General features: G+C 35.4%; 1 protein-coding gene and 1 long non-coding RNA gene across 2 annotated transcripts in view; one reads left to right on the plus strand and one right to left on the minus strand.

The window, feature by feature from the left end:
* The window catches only part of LOC127834468 (uncharacterized), a 58,778-nt gene extending 44,297 nt beyond the window's left edge, over window positions 1–14,481 (plus strand). Inside the window, exon 20 of the mRNA XM_052360324.1 lies at window positions 12,315–14,481. Coding sequence (XP_052216284.1) covers window positions 12,315–12,458 — 144 coding nt within the window. The 3' untranslated portion in view covers window positions 12,459–14,481. The remainder of the gene's footprint in view (window positions 1–12,314) is intronic.
* Window positions 14,482–17,283: 2,802 nt separating this feature from the next.
* On the minus strand, window positions 17,284–22,466 carry LOC127834673 (uncharacterized). Its single transcript, XR_008028045.1, has 2 exons — window positions 21,771–22,466; window positions 17,284–21,732 (listed from the first exon to the last, which is right to left on the minus strand). It is a non-coding gene; the product is annotated as an uncharacterized LOC127834673 (long non-coding RNA).
* Window positions 22,467–22,670: the final 204 nt, after the last annotated feature.

Consider the following 22,670-nt stretch of genomic DNA (forward strand, 5'->3'; position numbering starts at 1 on the left):
GAAAGGGTTAAGTACACAATTGACAACATTATTTTATCTTACCACGTTTGCTTCTAAGTGGGAAAGGGTTAAGTACACAATTGACAATATTGATAAATCTGACCTCCTTTGCCTCTGAGTGGGAAAGGGTTAAGTACACAATTGACAATATTGATATAACTGACCACTTTTGCCTCTGAATGGGAAAGGGTTAAGTACACAATTGACAATATTGATAAATCTGAGCATTTTTGCCTCTGAGTGGGAAAAGGTTAAGTACACAGTTGACAATATTGATATATATCTGATCACTTTTGCTTCTGAGTGGGAAAGGGTTAAGTACACAATTTACAAAATAGATATATCTGAGCACTTTTACTTCTGAGTGGGAAAGGGTTAAGTACACAGTTGACAATATTGATATATCTGATCATGTTTGCCTCTGAGTGGGAAAGGGTTAAGTACACAATTGACAGTATTGAAATATCTGACCTCCTTTGGTTCTGAGTGGGAAAGGGTTAAGTACACAATTGGCAATATTGATTTATCTGACCACTTTTGCTTCTGAGTGGGAAAGGGTTAAGTACACAATTGACAATATTATTATATCTGACCACTTTTGCCTCTGAGTGGGACAGGTTTAAGTACACAATCGACAATATTATTATATCTGACCACATTTGCTTTTGAGTGGGCCAGGGTTAAGTACACAGTTGACAATATTGATATATCTGACCACTTTTGCTTCTGAGTGGGGAAGGGTTAAGTACACAATTGACAATATTGATATATATCTGATCACTTTTGCTTCTGAGTGGGAAAGGGTTAAGTACACAATTGACAATATTGATAAATCTGAGCACTTTTGCTTCTGAGTGGGAAAGGGTTAAGTACACAATTGACAATATTGATAAATCTGACCACTTTTGCTTCTGAGTGGGAAAGGGTTAAGTACACAATTGACAATATTGATAAATCTGACCACTTTTGCTTCTGAGTGGGAAAGAGTTAAGTACACAATTGACAATATTGATATATCTGACCACGTTTGCTTCTGAGTGGGAAAGGGTTAAGTACACAATTGAAAATATTGATATATCTGACCACTTTTGCCTCTGAGTGGGAAAGGGTTAAGTTACACAATTGACAATATTGATAAATCTAACCACTTTTGCTTCTGAGTGGGAAAGGGTTAAGTACACAATTGACAATATATTTATATATTACCACGTTTGCTTCTGAGTGGGAAAGGGTTAATTACACAATTGACAATATTGATAAATCTGACCTCCTTTGCCTCTGAGTGGGAAAGGGTTAAGTACACAATTGACAATATTTATAAATCTGACCTATTTTGCCTCTGAGTGGGAAAGGGTTAAGTACACAATTAACAATATTGATAAATCTGAGCACTTTTGCCTCTGAGTGGGAAAAGGTTAAGTACACAGTTGACAATATTGATATATATATCTGATCACTTTTGCTTCTGAGTGGGAAAGGGTTAAGTACACAATTGACAAAATAGATATATCTGAGCACTTTTGCTTCTGAGTGGGAAAGGGTTAAGTACACAGTTGACAATATTGATATATCTGATCATGTTTGCCTCTGAGTGGGAAAGGGTTAAGTACACAATTGACAATATTGATATATCTGACAACGTTTGCTTTTGAATGGGAAAGGGTTAAGTACACAATTTACAATATTGATAAATCTGACCACTTTTGCTTCTGAGTGGGAAAGGGTTAAGTACACAATTGACAATATTGATATATCTGACCACGTTTGCTTCTGAGTGGGAAAGGGTTAAGTACACAATTGACAACATTATTATATCTTACCACGTTTGCTTCTGAGTGGGAAAGGGTTAAGTACACAATTGACAATATTCATAAATCTGACCTCCTTTGCCTCTGAGTGGGAAAGGGTTAAGTACACAATTGACAATATTGATATATCTGACCACTTTTGCCTCTGAATGGGAAAGGGTTAAGTACACAATTGACAATATTGATAAATCTGAGCACTTTTGCCTCTGAGTGGGAAAAGGTTAAGTACACAGTTGACAATATTGATATATATCTGATCACTTTTGCTTCTGAGTGGGAAAGGGTTAAGTACACAATTTACAAAATAGATATATCTGAGCACTTTTACTTCTGAGTGGGAAAGGGTTAAGTACACAGTTGACAATATTGATATATCTGATCATGTTTGCCTCTGAGTGGGAAAGGGTTAAGTACACAATTGACAGTATTGAAATGTCTGACCTCCTTTGGTTCTGAGTGGGAAAGGGTTAAGTACACAATTGGCAATATTGATTTATCTGACCACTTTTGCTTCTGAGTGGGAAAGGGTTAAGTACACAATTGACAATATTATTATATCTGACCACTTTTGCCTCTGAGTGGAACAGGTTTAAGTACACAATCGACAATATTATTATATCTGACCTAATTTGCTTTTGAGTGGGACAGGGTTAAGTACACAGTTGACAATATTGATATATCTGACCACTTTTGCTTCTGAGTGGGGAAGGGTTAAGTACACAATTGACAATATTGATATATATCTGATCACTTTTGCCTCTGAGTGGGAAAGGGTTAAGTACACAATTGACAATATTGAGATATCTGACCTCTTTTGCTTCTGAGTGGGAATGGGTTAAGTACACAATTGACGATATTGATATATCTGACCACTTTTGCTTCTGAATGGGAAAGTGTTAAGTACACAATTGACAATATTGATAAATCTGACCACTTTTGCTTCTGAGTGGGAAAGGGTTAAGTACACAATTGACAATATTGATATATCTGACCATGTTTGCTTCTGAGTGGAAAAGGGTTAAGTACACAATTGACAATATTGATAAATCTGACCACTTTTGCGTCTGAGTGGGAAAGGGTTAAGTACACAATTGACAATATTGATATATCAGACCATGTTTGCTTCTGTGTGGGAAAGGGTTAAGTACACAATTGACAATATTGATAAATCTGACTTCTTTTGCCTCTGAATGGGAAAGGGTTAAGTACACAATTGACAATATTGATAAATTGACCACTTTTGCCTCTGAGTGGGAAAGGGTCAAGTACACAATTGACAATATTATTATATCTGACCACTTTTGCTTCTGAGTGGGAAAGGGTTAAGTACACAATTGACAATATTGATATATCTGACCACTTTTGCTTCTGAATGGGAAAGTGTTAAGTACACAATTGACAATATTGATAAATCTGACCACTTTTGCTTCTGAGTGGGAAAGAGTTAAGTACACAATTGACAATATTGATATATCTGACCATGTTTGCTTCTGAGTGGAAAAGGGTTAAGTACACAATTGACAATATTGATAAATCTGACCACTTTTGCGTCTGAGTGGGAAAGGGTTAAGTACACAATTGACAATATTGATATATCAGACCATGTTTGCTTCTGAGTGGGAAAGGGTTAAGTACACAATTGACAATATTGATAAATCTGACTTCTTTTGCCTCTGAATGGGAAAGGGTTAAGTACACAATTGACAATATTTATAAATCTGACCACTTTTGCTTCTAAGTGGGAAAGGGTTAAGCACATAATTGACAATATTGATAAATCTAACCACTTTTGCTTCTGAGCGGGAAAGGGTTAAGTACACAATTGACAATATTGAGATATCTGACCACTTTTGCTTCTGAGCGGGAAAAGGTTAAGTACACAATTGACAATATTGAGATATCTGACCACTTTTGCCTCTGAGTGGGAAAGGGTTAAGTACACAATTGACAATATTGATAAATCTGACCACTTTAACTGTTAAGTGGGAAAGGGTTAAGCACATAATTGACAATATTGATAAATCTGACCACTTTTGCTTCTGAGTGGGAAAGGGTTAAGTACACAATTGACAATATTGATAAATCTGACCACTTTTGCTTCTGAGCGGGAAAGGGTTAAGTACACAATTGACAATATTGAGATATCTGACCACTTTTGCCTCTGAGTGGGAAAGGGTTAAGTACACAATTGACAATATTGATAAATCTGACCACTTTTGCCTCTGAGTGGGAAAGGGTTTAGTACACAATTGACAATATTGATAAATCTGACCACTTTTGCTTCTAAGTGGGAAAGGGTTAAGCATATAATTGACAATATTGATAAATCTGACCACTTTTGCTTCTGAGTGGGAAAGGGTTAAGTACACAATTGACAATATTGATATATCTGACCACGTTTGCTTCTGAGTGGTAAAGGGTTAAGTACACAATTGACAATATTGATAAATCTGAGCACTTTTGCCTCTGAGTGGGAAAAGGTTAAGTACACAGTTGACAATATTGATATATATCTGATCACTTTTGCTTCTGAGTGGGAAAGGGTTAAGTACACAATTTACAAAATAGATATATCTGAGCACTTTTACTTCTGAGTGGGAAAGGGTTAAGTACACAGTTGACAATATTGATATATCTGATCATGTTTGCCTCTGAGTGGGAAAGGGTTAAGTACACAATTGACAGTATTGAAATATCTGACCTCCTTTGGTTCTGAGTGGGAAAGGGTTAAGTACACAATTGGCAATATTGATTTATCTGACCACTTTTGCTTCTGAGTGGGAAAGGGTTAAGTACACAATTGACAATATTATTATATCTGACCACTTTTGCCTCTGAGTGGAACAGGTTTAAGTACACAATCAACAATATTATTATATCTGACCTAATTTGCTTTTGAGTGGGACAGGGTTAAGTACACAGTTGACAATATTGATATATCTGACCACTTTTGCTTCTGAGTGGGGAAGGGTTAAGTACACAATTGACAATATTGATATATATCTGATCACTTTTGCCTCTGAGTGGGAAAGGGTTAAGTACACAATTGACAATATTGAGATATCTGACCTCTTTTGCTTCTGAGTGGGAATGGGTTAAGTACACAATTGACAATATTGATATATCTGACCACTTTTGCTTCTGAATGGGAAAGTGTTAAGTACACAATTGACAATATTGATAAATCTGACCACTTTTGCTTCTGAGTGGGAAAGGGTTAAGTACACAATTGACAATATTGATATATCTGACCATGTTTGCTTCTGAGTGGAAAAGGGTTAAGTACACAATTGACAATATTGATAAATCTGACCACTTTTGCGTCTGAGTGGGAAAGGGTTAAGTACACAATTGACAATATTGATATATCAGACCATGTTTGCTTCTGTGTGGGAAAGGGTTAAGTACACAATTGACAATATTGATAAATCTGACTTCTTTTGCCTCTGAATGGGAAAGGGTTAAGTACACAATTGACAATATTGATAAATTGACCACTTTTGCCTCTGAGTGGGAAAGGGTCAAGTACACAATTGACAATATTATTATATCTGACCACTTTTGCTTCTGAGTGGGAAAGGGTTAAGTACACAATTGACAATATTGATATATCTGACCACTTTTGCTTCTGAATGGGAAAGTGTTAAGTACACAATTGACAATATTGATAAATCTGACCACTTTTGCTTCTGAGTGGGAAAGGGTGAAGTACACAATTGACAATATTGATATATCTGACCATGTTTGCTTCTGAGTGGAAAAGGGTTAAGTACACAATTGACAATATTGATAAATCTGACCACTTTTGCGTCTGAGTGGGAAAGGGTTAAGTACACAATTGACAATATTGATATATCAGACCATGTTTGCTTCTGAGTGGGAAAGGGTTAAGTACACAATTGACAATATTGATAAATCTGACTTCTTTTGCCTCTGAATGGGAAAGGGTTAAGTACACAATTGACAATATTTATAAATCTGACCACGTTTGCTTCTGAGTGGGAAAGGGTTAAGTACACAATTGACAATATTGATATATCTGACCACTTTTGCTTCTAAGTGGGAAAGGGTTAAGTACACAATTGACAACATTATTATATCTTACCACGTTTGCTTCTAAGTGGGAAAGGGTTAAGTACACAATTGACAATATTGATAAATCTGACCTCCTTTGCCTCTGAGTGGGAAAGGGTTAAGTACACAATTGACAATATTGATATAACTGACCACTTTTGCCTCTGAATGGGAAAGGGTTAAGTACACAATTGACAATATTGATAAATCTGAGCATTTTTGCCTCTGAGTGGGAAAAGGTTAAGTACACAGTTGACAATATTGATATATATCTGATCACTTTTGCTTCTGAGTGGGAAAGGGTTAAGTACACAATTTACAAAATAGATATATCTGAGCACTTTTACTTCTGAGTGGGAAAGGGTTAAGTACACAGTTGACAATATTGATATATCTGATCATGTTTGCCTCTGAGTGGGAAAGGGTTAAGTACACAATTGACAGTATTGAAATATCTGACCTCCTTTGGTTCTGAGTGGGAAAGGGTTAAGTACACAATTGGCAATATTGATTTATCTGACCACTTTTGCTTCTGAGTGGGAAAGGGTTAAGTACACAATTGACAATATTATTATATCTGACCACTTTTGCCTCTGAGTGGGACAGGTTTAAGTACACAATCGACAATATTATTATATCTGACCACATTTGCTTTTGAGTGGGCCAGGGTTAAGTACACAGTTGACAATATTGATATATCTGACCACTTTTGCTTCTGAGTGGGGAAGGGTTAAGTACACAATTGACAATATTGATATATATCTGATCACTTTTGCTTCTGAGTGGGAAAGGGTTAAGTACACAATTGACAATATTGATAAATCTGAGCACTTTTGCTTCTGAGTGGGAAAGGGTTAAGTACACAATTGACAATATTGATAAATCTGACCACTTTTGCTTCTGAGTGGGAAAGGGTTAAGTACACAATTGACAATATTGATAAATCTGACCACTTTTGCTTCTGAGTGGGAAAGAGTTAAGTACACAATTGACAATATTGATATATCTGACCACGTTTGCTTCTGAGTGGGAAAGGGTTAAGTACACAATTGAAAATATTGATATATCTGACCACTTTTGCCTCTGAGTGGGAAAGGGTTAAGTTACACAATTGACAATATTGATAAATCTAACCACTTTTGCTTCTGAGTGGGAAAGGGTTAAGTACACAATTGACAATATATTTATATATTACCACGTTTGCTTCTGAGTGGGAAAGGGTTAATTACACAATTGACAATATTGATAAATCTGACCTCCTTTGCCTCTGAGTGGGAAAGGGTTAAGTACACAATTGACAATATTTATAAATCTGACCTATTTTGCCTCTGAGTGGGAAAGGGTTAAGTACACAATTAACAATATTGATAAATCTGAGCACTTTTGCCTCTGAGTGGGAAAAGGTTAAGTACACAGTTGACAATATTGATATGTATATCTGATCACTTTTGCTTCTGAGTGGGAAAGGGTTAAGTACACAATTGACAAAATAGATATATCTGAGCACTTTTGCTTCTGAGTGGGAAAGGGTTAAGTACACAGTTGACAATATTGATATATCTGATCATGTTTGCCTCTGAGTGGGAAAGGGTTAAGTACACAATTGACAATATTGATATATCTGACAACGTTTGCTTTTGAATGGGAAAGGGTTAAGTACACAATTTACAATATTGATAAATCTGACCACTTTTGCTTCTGAGTGGGAAAGGGTTAAGTACACAATTGACAATATTGATATATCTGACCACGTTTGCTTCTGAGTGGGAAAGGGTTAAGTACACAATTGACAACATTATTATATCTTACCACGTTTGCTTCTGAGTGGGAAAGGGTTAAGTACACAATTGACAATATTCATAAATCTGACCTCGTTTGCCTCTGAGTGGGAAAGGGTTAAGTACACAATTGACAATATTGATATATCTGACCACTTTTGCCTCTGAATGGGAAAGGGTTAAGTACACAATTGACAATATTGATAAATCTGAGCACTTTTGCCTCTGAGTGGGAAAAGGTTAAGTACACAGTTGACAATATTGATATATATCTGATCACTTTTGCTTCTGAGTGGGAAAGGGTTAAGTACACAATTTACAAAATAGATATATCTGAGCACTTTTACTTCTGAGTGGGAAAGGGTTAAGTACACAGTTGACAATATTGATATATCTGATCATGTTTGCCTCTGAGTGGGAAAGGGTTAAGTACACAATTGACAGTATTGAAATATCTGACCTCCTTTGGTTCTGAGTGGGAAAGGGTTAAGTACACAATTGGCAATATTGATTTATCTGACCACTTTTGCTTCTGAGTGGGAAAGGGTTAAGTACACAATTGACAATATTATTATATCTGACCACTTTTGCCTCTGAGTGGAACAGGTTTAAGTACACAATCGACAATATTATTATATCTGACCTAATTTGCTTTTGAGTGGGACAGGGTTAAGTACACAGTTGACAATATTGATATATCTGACCACTTTTGCTTCTGAGTGGGGAAGGGTTAAGTACACAATTGACAATATTGATATATATCTGATCACTTTTGCCTCTGAGTGGGAAAGGGTTAAGTACACAATTGACAATATTGAGATATCTGACCTCTTTTGCTTCTGAGTGGGAATGGGTTAAGTACACAATTGACAATATTGATATATCTGACCACTTTTGCTTCTGAATGGGAAAGTGTTAAGTACACAATTGACAATATTGATAAATCTGACCACTTTTGCTTCTGAGTGGGAAAGGGTTAAGTACACAATTGACAATATTGATATATCTGACCATGTTTGCTTCTGAGTGGAAAAGGGTTAAGTACACAATTGACAATATTGATAAATCTGACCACTTTTGCGTCTGAGTGGGAAAGGGTTAAGTACACAATTGACAATATTGATATATCAGACCATGTTTGCTTCTGTGTGGGAAAGGGTTAAGTACACAATTGACAATATTGATAAATCTGACTTCTTTTGCCTCTGAATGGGAAAGGGTTAAGTACACAATTGACAATATTGATAAATTGACCACTTTTGCCTCTGAGTGGGAAAGGGTCAAGTACACAATTGACAATATTATTATATCTGACCACTTTTGCTTCTGAGTGGGAAAGGGTTAAGTACACAATTGACAATATTGATATATCTGACCACTTTTGCTTCTGAATGGGAAAGTGTTAAGTACACAATTGACAATATTGATAAATCTGACCACTTTTGCTTCTGAGTGGGAAAGGGTTAAGTACACAATTGACAATATTGATATATCTGACCATGTTTGCTTCTGAGTGGAAAAGGGTTAAGTACACAATTGACAATATTGATAAATCTGACCACTTTTGCGTCTGAGTGGGAAAGGGTTAAGTACACAATTGACAATATTGATATATCAGACCATGTTTGCTTCTGAGTGGGAAAGGGTTAAGTACACAATTGACAATATTGATAAATCTGACTTCTTTTGCCTCTGAATGGGAAAGGGTTAAGTACACAATTGACAATATTTATAAATCTGACCACTTTTGCTTCTAAGTGGGAAAGGGTTAAGCACATAATTGACAATATTGATAAATCTAACCACTTTTGCTTCTGAGCGGGAAAGGGTTAAGTACACAATTGACAATATTGAGATATCTGACCACTTTTGCTTCTGAGCGGGAAAAGGTTAAGTACACAATTGACAATATTGAGATATCTGACCACTTTTGCCTCTGAGTGGGAAAGGGTTAAGTACACAATTGACAATATTGATAAATCTGACCACTTTAACTGTTAAGTGGGAAAGGGTTAAGCACATAATTGACAATATTGATAAATCTGACCACTTTTGCTTCTGAGTGGGAAAGGGTTAAGTACACAATTGACAATATTGATAAATCTGACCACTTTTGCTTCTGAGCGGGAAAGGGTTAAGTACACAATTGACAATATTGAGATATCTGACCACTTTTGCCTCTGAGTGGGAAAGGGTTAAGTACACAATTGACAATATTGATAAATCTGACCACTTTTGCCTCTGAGTGGGAAAGGGTTTAGTACACAATTGACAATATTGCTAAATCTGACCACTTTTGCTTCTAAGTGGGAAAGGGTTAAGCATATAATTGACAATATTGATAAATCTGACCACTTTTGCTTCTGAGTGGGAAAGGGTTAAGTACACAATTGACAATATTGATATATCTGACCACGTTTGCTTCTGAGTGGTAAAGGGTTAAGTACACAATTGACTATATTGATATATCTGACCACTTTTGCCTCTGAGTGGGAAAGGGTTAAGTAAACAATTGACAATATTGATATATCTGACCTCTTTTGCCTCTGAGTGGGAAAGGGTTTAGTACACAATTGACAATATTGATAAATCTGACCAATTTTGCTTCTGAGTGGGAAAGGTTTAAGTAGACAATTGACAATATTGATAAATCTGAGCACTTTTGCTTCTGAGTGGGAAAGGGTTAAGTACACAATTGACAATATTGATAAATCTTACCACTTTTGCTTCTGAGTGGGAAAGGGTTAAGTAAACAATTGACAATATTGATAAATCTGACTACTTTTGCTTTTGAGTGGAAAAGGGTTAAGTACACAATTGACAATATTGATATATCTGACCACGTTTGCTTCTGAGTGGGAAAGGGTTAAGTACACAATTGAAAATATTGATATATCTGACCACTTTTTCCTCTGAGTGGGAAAGGGTTAAGTACACAATTGACAATATTGATATATCTGACCTCTTTTGACTCTGAGTGGGAAAGGGTTAAGTTACACAATTGACAATATTGATAAATCTAACCACTTTTGCTTCTGAGTGGGAAAGGGTTAAGTACACAATTGACAATATTGATAAATCTGACCACTTTTGCTTCTGAGTGGGAAAGGGTTAAGTACACAATTGACAATATTATTATATCTTACCACGTTTGCTTCTTAGTGGGAAAGGGTTAAGTACACAATTGACAATATTGATAAATCTGACCTATTTTGCCTCTGAGTGGGAAAGGGTTAAGTACACAATTGACAATATTGATAAATCTGAGCACTTTTGCCTCTGAGTGGGAAAAGGTTAAGTACACAATTGATAATATTGATAAATCTGACCACTTTTTCCTCTGAGTGGGAAAGGGTCAAGTACACAATTGACAATCTTGATATATCTGAGCACTTTTGCTTCTGAGTGGGAAAGGGTTAAGTTCACAGTTGACAATATTGATATATCTGATCACTTTTGCCTCTGAGTGGGAAAGGGTTAAGTACACAATTGACAGTATTGAGATATCTGAGCTCTTTTGCTTCTGAGTGGGAAAGGGTCAAGTACACAATTGACAATATTGATATATCTGACCACTTTTGCTTTTGAGTGGGATAGGGTTAAGTACACAATTGACAATATTATTATATCTGACCACTTTTGCCTCTGAGTGGGACAGGGTTAAGTACACAATTGACAATATTATTATATCTGACCACTTTTGCTTCTGAGTGGGACAGGGTTAAGTACACAGTTGACAATATTGATATATCTGACCACTTTTGCTTCTGAGTGGGGAAGGGTTAAGTACACAATTGACAATACTGATATATATCTGATCACTTTTGCCTCTGAGTGGGAAAGGGTTAAGTACACAATTGACAATATTGAGATATCTGACCTCTTTTGCTTCTGAGTGGGAATGGGTTAAGTACACAATTGACAATATTGATATATCTGACCACTTTTGCATCTGAGTGGGAAAGGGTTAAGTACACAATTGGCAATATTGATATATCTGACCACTTTTGCCTCTGAGTGGAACAGGGTTAAGTACACAATTGACAATATTATTATATCTGACCACTTTTGCTTCTGAGTGGGACAGGGTTAAGTACACAGTTGACAATATTGATATATCTGACCACTTCTGCTTCTGAGTGGATAAGGGTTAAGTACACAATTGACAATATTGATATATCTGACCACTTTTGCTTTTGAGTGGGAAAGGGTTAAGTACACAATTGACAATATTGATATATCTGACCACTTTTGCTTTTGAGTGGGAAAGGGTTAAGTACACAATTGACAATATTATTATATCTGACCACTTTTGATTCTGAGTGGGAAATGGTTAAGTACACAGTTGACAATATTGATAAATCTGACCACAAGTAAGCCTCATCAATACAAAAAATGTCAGTGTTAGATTTAGTTTGAACTGTATATGTTGACAAATACGATTCCTTTTTACATTTTAGTGTATGATTTTTTAACTTTTTGTGTTTTAAACCAATATTGAGTCTTAATTTCCTTGGCCTACTTCCTGAAAACCAGTTTCAAAAGGATACTTATAAAGGTAGGAAATGTTAACCACTGTTATATTACTGAAATACTGTTAAAACTGGTATAATGTAAATGTAAATAAACTACATGTTCTTGCTGCTTTTTTCAGTGCCAGTTCAATCCCAATCATCAGCAGTGCTGCTGGCTGGCCTATGGAGGGGTCCATGGCATCGTGAGGCTGTCCAACCTGATCCATCTACTGCCTACCCACTCGCAGAAAACCATCAGAGACAACAATGTGACCAACACCTGATACATTTTCAACAACCATAGGTTGGCAGAATGACTTGTATTGTAAGTAACTCGGCAATGAGACCAACACCTGATACATTTTCAACAACTATAGGTTGGCGATGACTTTTGAAAATCTGCAATGAGAGCAACACCTGATACATTTTCAACACTATAGGCTGGCAGAATGCCTTTTAAGCAACTCAGTAATGAGACCAACACCTGATACATTTTCAACAACTATAGTTTGGCAGAATGACTTGTATTGTAAGCAACTCGGCAATGAGACCCACACCTGATACATTTTCTACAAGTATAGGTTGACAGAATGACTTTTAAGCAACTCGGCAATGAGACCAACACCTGATACATTTTCAACAACTATAGGATGGCAATGACTTTAAAGCAACTCGGCAATGAGACCAACATCTGATACATTTTCAACAACTATAGGCTGGCAGAATGATTTTAAAGCAACTCGGCAATGAGACCAACACATGATACATTTTCAACAATTTTAGGTTGGCAGAATGACTTTAAAGCAACTCAGCAATAAGACCGACACTTTTACTTCTTCTAACCAAAAGCTTCACAGACTGACTTTTTTACTTTTGGCAACAAGGTCCTGTACACATCCAATCTTGTTTTGATGCAACTCAACAAACAACCAAATGCCACCAAACATTACTGTTGCATTTTGTGGCCATAAGATAATACAACATCACTGTAATCTCCTATGTAGCATTATTTTTGGATAATGTTGCTAGGTTCAGACATGTTCCACATATTAAAGCAAAGTAGTCTAAAAAGATTAAAAATAAAACATACCTTGTATTGTTTCTAATTCATGTATATATCTTTTGAATAAAATTTAAAAATACATCTGCATTGAGCTTGTTAAAATCATGGGGCTAAGAAACTGTGGCGCATATATGTATGTAATATTTGGTAATGCACCAGGATTTAATCAATATGTTATATGTTTTAGGTAACCTATGTTTTCCAATATTGTTAAATTATAGAATCAATTCTTTACAAAAAAGCCCCGTGTTAAAATGGCATGAAATGTCACTTCCTACGCTGGCACAAGTAAACAAATTCAAAATGAATTGAGCATTGTTCTTTGAAAACTAGGCTAAATGCAAGTGTGTAAAGTGTCGTCCCAGATTAGGCTTTGGTATTTTTTGTTTCAAGGAAGTCTCTTTCTAGCATAGATCCAGTTTAGTGTCATTCCTTATTAGAACATGGGGGCTACACAAGCTAATCTGAAGACCTATAGCTGCTTTTGTCGATACTGATTTTACAGTTATTGCAATTACAACTATTGCATATTTTGTAAATTCATTCTATTCTGGTTTATATCAATAATTGTATTATGCATGGTTTAAACAAGTTTAATGTAACATTGTGTATTAATTATTGGCTATTTTTAATATATCGCACTGATTTGAAGATATTATTTTGATAACTGATTTCACTTATTTTTTTGTTGGTGAACAACTTTTAGTATTTATATGAATCGTTTTTTTTTGTAAAAGCAAAATGTTTTTTTTTGTCATTTAGCATCTGCTTAGCATCTGATTTAAAGTCATTGATGTTTCATGAAATATTTTAGTATCCTCTTCCTGATGTAATACTAAGCTTGCCATTGGTTTGATTATAAATGAAAGTCCTGAACGTGTATACACTACAGCATCAAGTCATGATTTCAAAACAGTTTTAAATAAGTGAATTGTTTCATGCTGGATTGCCAAAAGTATTGTGTTGTTTTTACAATACACATCTTCATTCAGTTCCGATGTGATATTCCATGTTGATGATAGAACTTGCATACAAAAATTTGTGTGAAATTATTACCATGGATATTATTATGTCTGAGATTTAATTATGCATTCTGGCAATTCATAGATAACATGAATTATTTAACTATGAAACTTGCCATACTCTGGTAAATCATTTATATATGTTGCATATGTTGTCATGATTTTAATGCGCCAATTTTGTCTATTGATTGTTGTTTATCAGCCATTAAATATCAATGTTTATTTTATGCTTTGCGGTGGTTTATAGAGAAATATCAGTGAAATAAAACTGATATTTCATTGTTTTAAACACTGAAAAAAAGCAGTGAAAAATATCGATATTTTTCACCGTTTTACTGCGAAATGATGTCATTTTTTCCACGAAATGCCGTCGTAAATCCAGCAAAATTATCCAGTTAAACTCTTTTACAATGTAAATAAACAGTGAAAAAAGCATAAAATAACAAGATGTGTTTGTGAAACACAATGTCCCCCTATATGACGTTTGACCTTGACCTTGTGAAGGATGACCTTGACCTTTCACCACTCAAAATGTGCAGCTCCATGAGATGCATGCCAAATATCAAATTGCTATCTTCAATATTGCAAAAGTATTCATAAAATAAGCGATTTGGGCCACATATATTTGACCTCTGACCTTGACCTTTCACCACTCAAAATGTGCAGCTCCATGAGATGCACATGCATGCCAAATATCAAGTTGCTATCTTCAATATTGCAAAAGTATTTATAAAATAAGCGATTTGGGCCACATATATTTGACCTCTGACCTTGAAGGATGACCTTGACCTTTCACCACTCAAAATGTGCAGCTCCATGAGATGCACATGCATTCCAAATATCAAGTTGCTATCTTCAATATTGCAAAAGTATTCATAAAATGAGCGATTTGGGCCACATATATTTGACCTCTGACCTTGACCTTTCACCACTCAAAATGTGCAGCTCCATGAGATGCACATGCATGCCAAATATCAAGTTGCTTTCTTCAATATTGCAAAAGTATTTATAAAATAAGCGATTTGGGCCACATATATTTGACCTCTGACCTTGAAGGATGACCTTGACCTTTCACCACTCAAAATGTGCAGCTTCATGAGATACACATGCATGCCAAATATGAAGTTGCTATCTTCAATATAGAAAAAGTTATTGCAAAATGTTAAAGTTGGCGCAAACAGACCAACAGACAGACAGGGCAAAAACAATATGTCCCCCACTACTATAGTGGGGGACATAAAAAGAACATTTGTTGGATTCGATGGAATATCATTACTATTTTTTTACTGGTGATCATAAAAAATACATATTATAAATGATCACTCGTGAAATAAAAATCGATATTCCGTCGAATCCAACAAATATTCTCTATGGAGTTGTACGGTTTAGGAATTGAACCTTTCTGGAGGCCTAAGTTTTTAGTGGTTACAAAGCCTTAATGCAGATTGAAATATTTAATCTAATTGTCGATAACATCAAAGACCACATGACAATAATTATCGCCCACCAATGACGAGATAAAGAAATGCTATTGTCCGTCAGTTCATCTGTCTGCCTAGCCGTCACAAACTTTTCAGGGCTATATCTCAGAAACTATATAAGATGTACCATGAAACTTACCGGTAGTGGGCATATAGTTATAAATGAGAAGAAGTGCCATGAACAAGAATCATAACCCTACACTTTCTTAAATAAGGGTTATTGCCCTTTGTTTTTTGGGGTGTAATTTAATGTTTCAGGCTTTATCCCGGATACCACACAAGATATCAGCATGAAACATTGTGTGTGTATTGATATGGGAATGATATCAATGAGGAAAAGTGCCATGCTTACATACACCTTCTTAGCTAAGTTATTGCCCTTTGTTGCTTTGTAGGATTTTACTTTTCAGATAATATATGAGATTTCAACATTAAACTTCACAGGATTATAGATATTGATGAGGAGAATTCCAATTGATTAAAACAATTACCCTATAATTAATTATATTTATATGAATTGCACTGTATGTCAAGGGATTTGCACCCATCCATAAACAAAATATTTGGCGGGGGATATCAATGCAATTACTTTGCTTGTTCTATAAATATGTTTGCAATTATACACAAACCTACATTTTACAACTCTGCTCTGCTACATATTGTGTTGTTAAATCTTAAGAACGAGTTGTTTTTAGTCTGTGAAAAAAATAACAGTGAGAATTATGTTATACATTCCAATAACTGGTGCTTTGCCATAATATTAGGCATATAGGAATTTATTCTCATTTCAATTGTGGTTAAAACACACATGAATGTGTATTCTATTGTGAAATGCTGAATATATTTATTATTCTGCATTAAGATTTAATGACTAATGTTTTAGGTCATGGGTCTTTTGCGAAAAAGACTTAACATTTATCAGACAAATGAACTCTTCAGTTTACATCAGCTGTAACACAGTGGTACGGTACATACAGCTGTAACACAGTGGTATGGTACATACAGCTGTAAAAAAGTGGTATGGTACATACAGCTGTAACACAGTGGTACGGTACATAAAGCTGTAACACAGTGGTATGGTACATACAGCCTTGTTCTGGGATCACTCAACATAATGCATGTGCATCAAGTCTCATTCCAAATTAGCCTGTGCACAGGCTAATCAGGGATGACATTTTAGGCTTTATTAAATTGTTTGTTAAAATGAAGTCTCTTCGAGACTAGAATCCAGTGTAGGCGGAAAGTGTCCTTGTTAAGACTATGCAAACTCATACATAGGCTAATCTGGGTCACCACTTTACTAACATGCATTAATCCCAGTTTTCCCAGAACTTGTCTCACTGTATCTTTTTTTATATATATATATTTTTATTTTATTTATCTATATATATATATATAAACAAAGGGCAACAAACCCTAAAAATAAACAAAATCTTGACAACGCTCTAGCTCTAGCACATTGAGATGATTATGTTGTAAAAGTTTGACCAAAATTGCCCACAAAATGAAGTTGAGCTTGGTTAAGATATCATAAGAACAAATGTTTTGATCAAGTTTTATTTTGATTGGGCAATCACAAATGACTTAAAGGTTTCCACAAAATTCACTGAAGACATAATGTAAGGAAAACTGCTGTGCCCTGTTGTAGCCATGTTTTTCACCGGACCGAATTTATTTTCTCGCTCTGACGAGACATCATGATAAATAATACATATATTTGGCAATGGTATCATTTGAACACATGTTTGGAACCATTTTGGTTGAGATATCATAAGAAACTAGAGTTGTCAAGACAATGAAACTTACAGATTGTTCACAAGCCATTACCAGTACTTTCATGTTACCTGGTGACCAGTTTGTGACCTAGATGCTACCTCTACCAAGATAACAATCTGACAATTGTTCGACCAATTTTCATGGAATCTGGGCCAATATGTGATTTCTGGACTGTTTACAAGCTTTTTCTTGAATTGTTCCCTCTGTTCTAGTTTTTTTACCCTATGTTATCCAGTTTTGAACTCAAGCAAGATATAAGTAAAAACATTCTGAACTACTTTTATGAAGATTGGGAAATACATGTGGCCTCTAGAGTGTTCACAAGGTAATTTTTTGATGACAAGGGAAAAACATCACATGAAGGAAAACAAACAAGGGACTTAGAAAAACATATAACGATTCTAAACAAACAAGCCCTTTGTTTATCAACAAATTTCATGTATTAACATTATTTTTCAAACAAAATATTTTTTAGAACCTTATTCCAAGTACAAACAAAACCTAAACTTCAAGGGACATTGCTCTTCTAATCAGTATCTCACACAAATACAACCTAACACTAGCCCTTTATAATTTACAAAATTGTTCAAACAGCAAATATCACAAATCTGGCAATTCTAAAATAAAATATTTTGTAAAGCATACCAATAACATATATCAGCAAACACCACCATCCTTTAGTTGACTGCATGTGAAAAGAACACAACAACATTTAGGTACATACATCTTTTTTAATAAACAAATCAACAAATTGATCTTAAATTAAGAGCAATAAATGTGTTAACAGAAAGCTTACAAATACAATTGAAAATATACCCTACAAAAGAATTTCAGCTGCACAGTGGTCAACACAGAATTCTATCATTTTTACAACATTTTGGAATGAACATGTGCATGTTAACCCTTTGCATGCTGGGAAATTTGTCGTCTGCTAAAATGTCGTCTGCAGAATTTCTAAAATTAGCATTTTCTTCGATTTTTTTCAAAGAATACTATCAGAATAGCAAACAGTTTGGATCCTGATGAGACGCCACGTTCTGTGGCGTCTCATCTGGATCCAAACTGTTTGCAAAGGCCTTTAAAACTCGGTTCCCGCACTGAAAGGGTTAAGCTAAATATAATTTGTTTAAATAATCAGAAGGACAACTATTCTGGTGAATTATAACTTGTGTTTGTACAATATATAGACGATTTATTAACAAGATGCTGCATTAAAAAAACGCAGATGCTCCTAGTGGGGTCTTATCAGTATCATAATCTGCATTATATGTATATGTTTATGTCCAAAATTAGGTCAAGGTCACGATAAGGTCAGGAGTTGTGAGTGCTCTGAGAGTTGAGTAAGAACTATAAATGTGACACAAATGGTCAATTTGGGTTAACCAATACTTTTGACTTCGGAATAGGTCCAAATGTATAGTATCTGTAGGTCCAAATGTGATGTGGGTGTGTAGGATCATCCATGCAAGTGTAAAAGCTTTTTAAGAAGTCTTTGATGCTTGACAAACCAGTTTACAATGTAGTTTAAACCTATTCATTTTAGCTCAATATTGCACAGAAAGCCTAAGGCTTATTTGAAACGCTCTTAAGTCCGTTTCCTGGCACTAGAATCTGTACTTGGTGTCTTTGGGAGAAATCTAAAGAATGCTCCAACAGTGGGGATCAAACCCGTGACCTCCAGATCACTAGGCGGACACCATATCCACTACACCACGAGGACCTGCGACAAAACCAGTTGATTTGGGTTAACCAACAATTTTGACCTTCTGAATGAGTCTTAGACCAAAAGTAGGTCAACCCAAAGATTAGACATACAGGTGATTTATTTGTATAGTATTCAAAGACATCATTTATGTAAGCATCAAAGCTTTGTTGATGGCATAAGTGATCTTTAACCAAACCAATCATTTAGGGTTAACCAAGAATGTGGACCTTTGAATAAGTCCATTAGAAAGTCAGTGTCAAGGTCAAAATTTGGTCAGCTGATGAAGGTGTGTTGAGAGTGCTCTTTGTTAACATCCATACAAGTATCATAGTTTCTTGATTTTCAAAGAAACATATAAGCCGTGCTCTGTGAAAAGGGGGTTTAATGCATGTGCGTAAAGTGTCGTTGCGGATTAGCCTGTGTGGACTTTCCACACAGGCCAATTATGGATGACATTTTCTGCATAAACTGGATTTTTGCTTAGATGAAACTTTCTTTAAACAAAAAATACCATAATTGCGGAAAGTGTCGTCCCTGATAAGCCTGTGCAGACTGCACAGGCTTATCTGAGACGACACTTGACACCTATGCATTAAACCCATTTTACACATAGCACGGCCCATATCATTTAAGGTTAACCTCATAAGGGTGGACAAAAGAACAGACAGGCCAATCCCTATACGTCTCTCAACATCAGGGGCATAAAAAAACATACAAAACAATACACATGTAAAACAAAATAGTGAAAAAACAACAACACTAATGCTCACTGCATTACAATGCTTATTCAAAAGATGCGGAATCCACATAGTTTTGCAATGGGTGATCAAAATAAAGTTCACAACAAGAGGGCCATGATGACCCTGAATCGCTCACCTGACTAACCAAATACAATCCCAACCCAGATTTCATCAAGATAAACATTCTGACCAAATTTTATAAAGATTAGATGAAAACTGTGACCTCTATTGTCTACACAAGGTTTTTCTATTATTTGACCTAGTGACCTAGTTTTTTGACCCCAGGTGACCCAAATACAATCCCAACCCAGATTTCATCAAGATAAACATTCTGATCAAATTTTATAAAGATTGGATGAAAACTGTGACCTCTATTGTCAACACAAGGTTTTTCTATTATTTGACCTAGTGACCTAGTTTTGACCCCAGATGACCCAAATACAATCCCAACCCAGATTTTATCAAGATAAACATTCTGACTAAATTTCATAAAGATTGGATGAAAACTGTGACCTCTACTGTCTACACAAGGTTTTCCTATTATTTGACCTAGGTTTTGACCTAGTGACCTAGTTTTTGACCCCAGATGACCTAAATACAACCCCAACCCAGATGTCATCAAGATAAACATTCTAACCAAATTTCATAAAGATTGGATGAAAACTGTGACCTCTACTGTCTACACAAGGTTTTTCTATTATTTGACCTAGTTTTTGACCTAGTGACCTAGCTGTTGACCCCCAATGACCCAAATACAATCCCAACCTAGATTTTATTAAGATAAACAATCTCACAAAATTTCATAAAGATTGGATGAAAACTGCGACCTCTATTGTCTATACAAGGTTTTTCTATTATTTGACCTATTATGTGACCTAGTTTTTGACATAGTGACCTAGTTTTTGACCCCAGATGACCCAAATACAATCCCAACCCAGATTTCATCTAGATAAACATTCTGACCAAATTTCATAAAGATTGGATGGAAACTGTGAACTCTACTGTCTACACAAACAAATTGTTGACGGACGCATGCACGGACGTCGGACATCACACTGTCACATAAGCTCACCATGTCAATTCGTGACAGGTGAGCTAAAAATGTAACTTAATTTTTAATGTACAAGAAGACTTCTTAGTGGTAGATACAGACACAAGACACAGTAAAAAACATAATATCACAAAAGAATAAATATATTACTGTCTTATAACAAAACGCAGATGTTAATGAGCATTCAAAACCTCAGTGCCGCACTTTCTCACAACAAAGATAATCTCAACTAATATGAGAACATGGGTCTTATTGCATATGCAGCCAGTGTAGCTCCAGTCCAGCCAGCGCAGTTTGGTCAGGAGCTGACCTGTTTGATAATGAGACCACAAAACATTGCATGTTGTTTATGAAAGGGTGGCTGCTCACAAGACTGGCTCATATAATCTCTACTTTACCCTTTTTGTGTTTTGATGCATGTGTAGTCCCAGAGAAAGTTAAATATAATTAAAGACCTTTCTTACTATATTCAAGTTTTAAAGGCTTTATTTCTAACCCTTAGATACTGATGAGCAGCAAACAGCATAAAACCTGAACAGACTGCAAGTTACTCGCAGGCTGTTCTGATTTTATGCTGTTTGCACATAGCCATTTTCACTTTGCTTCTGAGTGGGAAAGGGTTAACATTTCTCATGACACAAAAATGCAAGCTTCACAATAAAAGAAATTATTTACAAACAACTAGATGGAGCTCCTAACAAGCCTGTGCAGATGTGCATGCTAGTTTTTTACTAAGCTGGCCACATCAAGCACAAGACCTAGCACAAGACCCATTTTCACATGACCAAGTTCATATCAGAAATGTCAATAAACGGAATTCGTTGCAAACAGAACAATGGCATATTTGGTCTTTAATAAAAAAGTAAATAATATATATATATATATATAAGAATAATTGACATAGCACACATTTGAGAAAGAACAACAATGTTTGATTGTGATGTTCATTTGAAATGTGTTTATAATTTAAAGTCCATTTGTTTCCAGTGGAATTCATGTTGGAAATTGTCTCAACTTTAATGAGAATAAGTCTGTAACAAACTCTAGAAATCTAATTTCTTAATGACAAATTGATATTGGACACTTAACTGGTGTTACTATACAAGAGGGCCATGATGGCCATGAATCGCTCACCTGACTCATTAAGATCAGATGAAAACTATGACCTCTATTGTCTACACAATGTTTTTCTATGATTTGACCTAGTGACCTAGTTCCTGACTCTAGATGACCCAAATACAATCCCAATCCAGATTTCATCAAGACAAACATTCTGACCACAGTTCATAAATATTGGATGAAAACTGTGACCTCTATTGTCAACACAAGGTTTTTCTATTTATTTGACCTAGATTTTTAACCCAGATGACCCAAATACAATCCCACCCAGATTTCATCAAGAATTCTGACCAAATTTCATAAAGGTTGGATGAAAACTGTGATCTCTAATGTCTACACAAGGTTTTTCTATTATTTGACCTAGTGACCTAGTTTTTGACCCCAGATGACCCAAATAAAATCCCAACCCAGATTTCATTAAGATAAACATTCTGACCAAATTTCATAAAGATTGGATGAAAACTGTGACCTCTATTGTCTACAGAAGGTTGTTCTATTATTTGACCTAGTGACCTTGTTTTTGACCCAGGATGACCCAA

This window comes from Dreissena polymorpha, chromosome 6, assembly GCF_020536995.1.
Source record: "Dreissena polymorpha isolate Duluth1 chromosome 6, UMN_Dpol_1.0, whole genome shotgun sequence".
Classification (NCBI taxonomy): Eukaryota; Metazoa; Mollusca; class Bivalvia; order Myida; family Dreissenidae; genus Dreissena; species Dreissena polymorpha.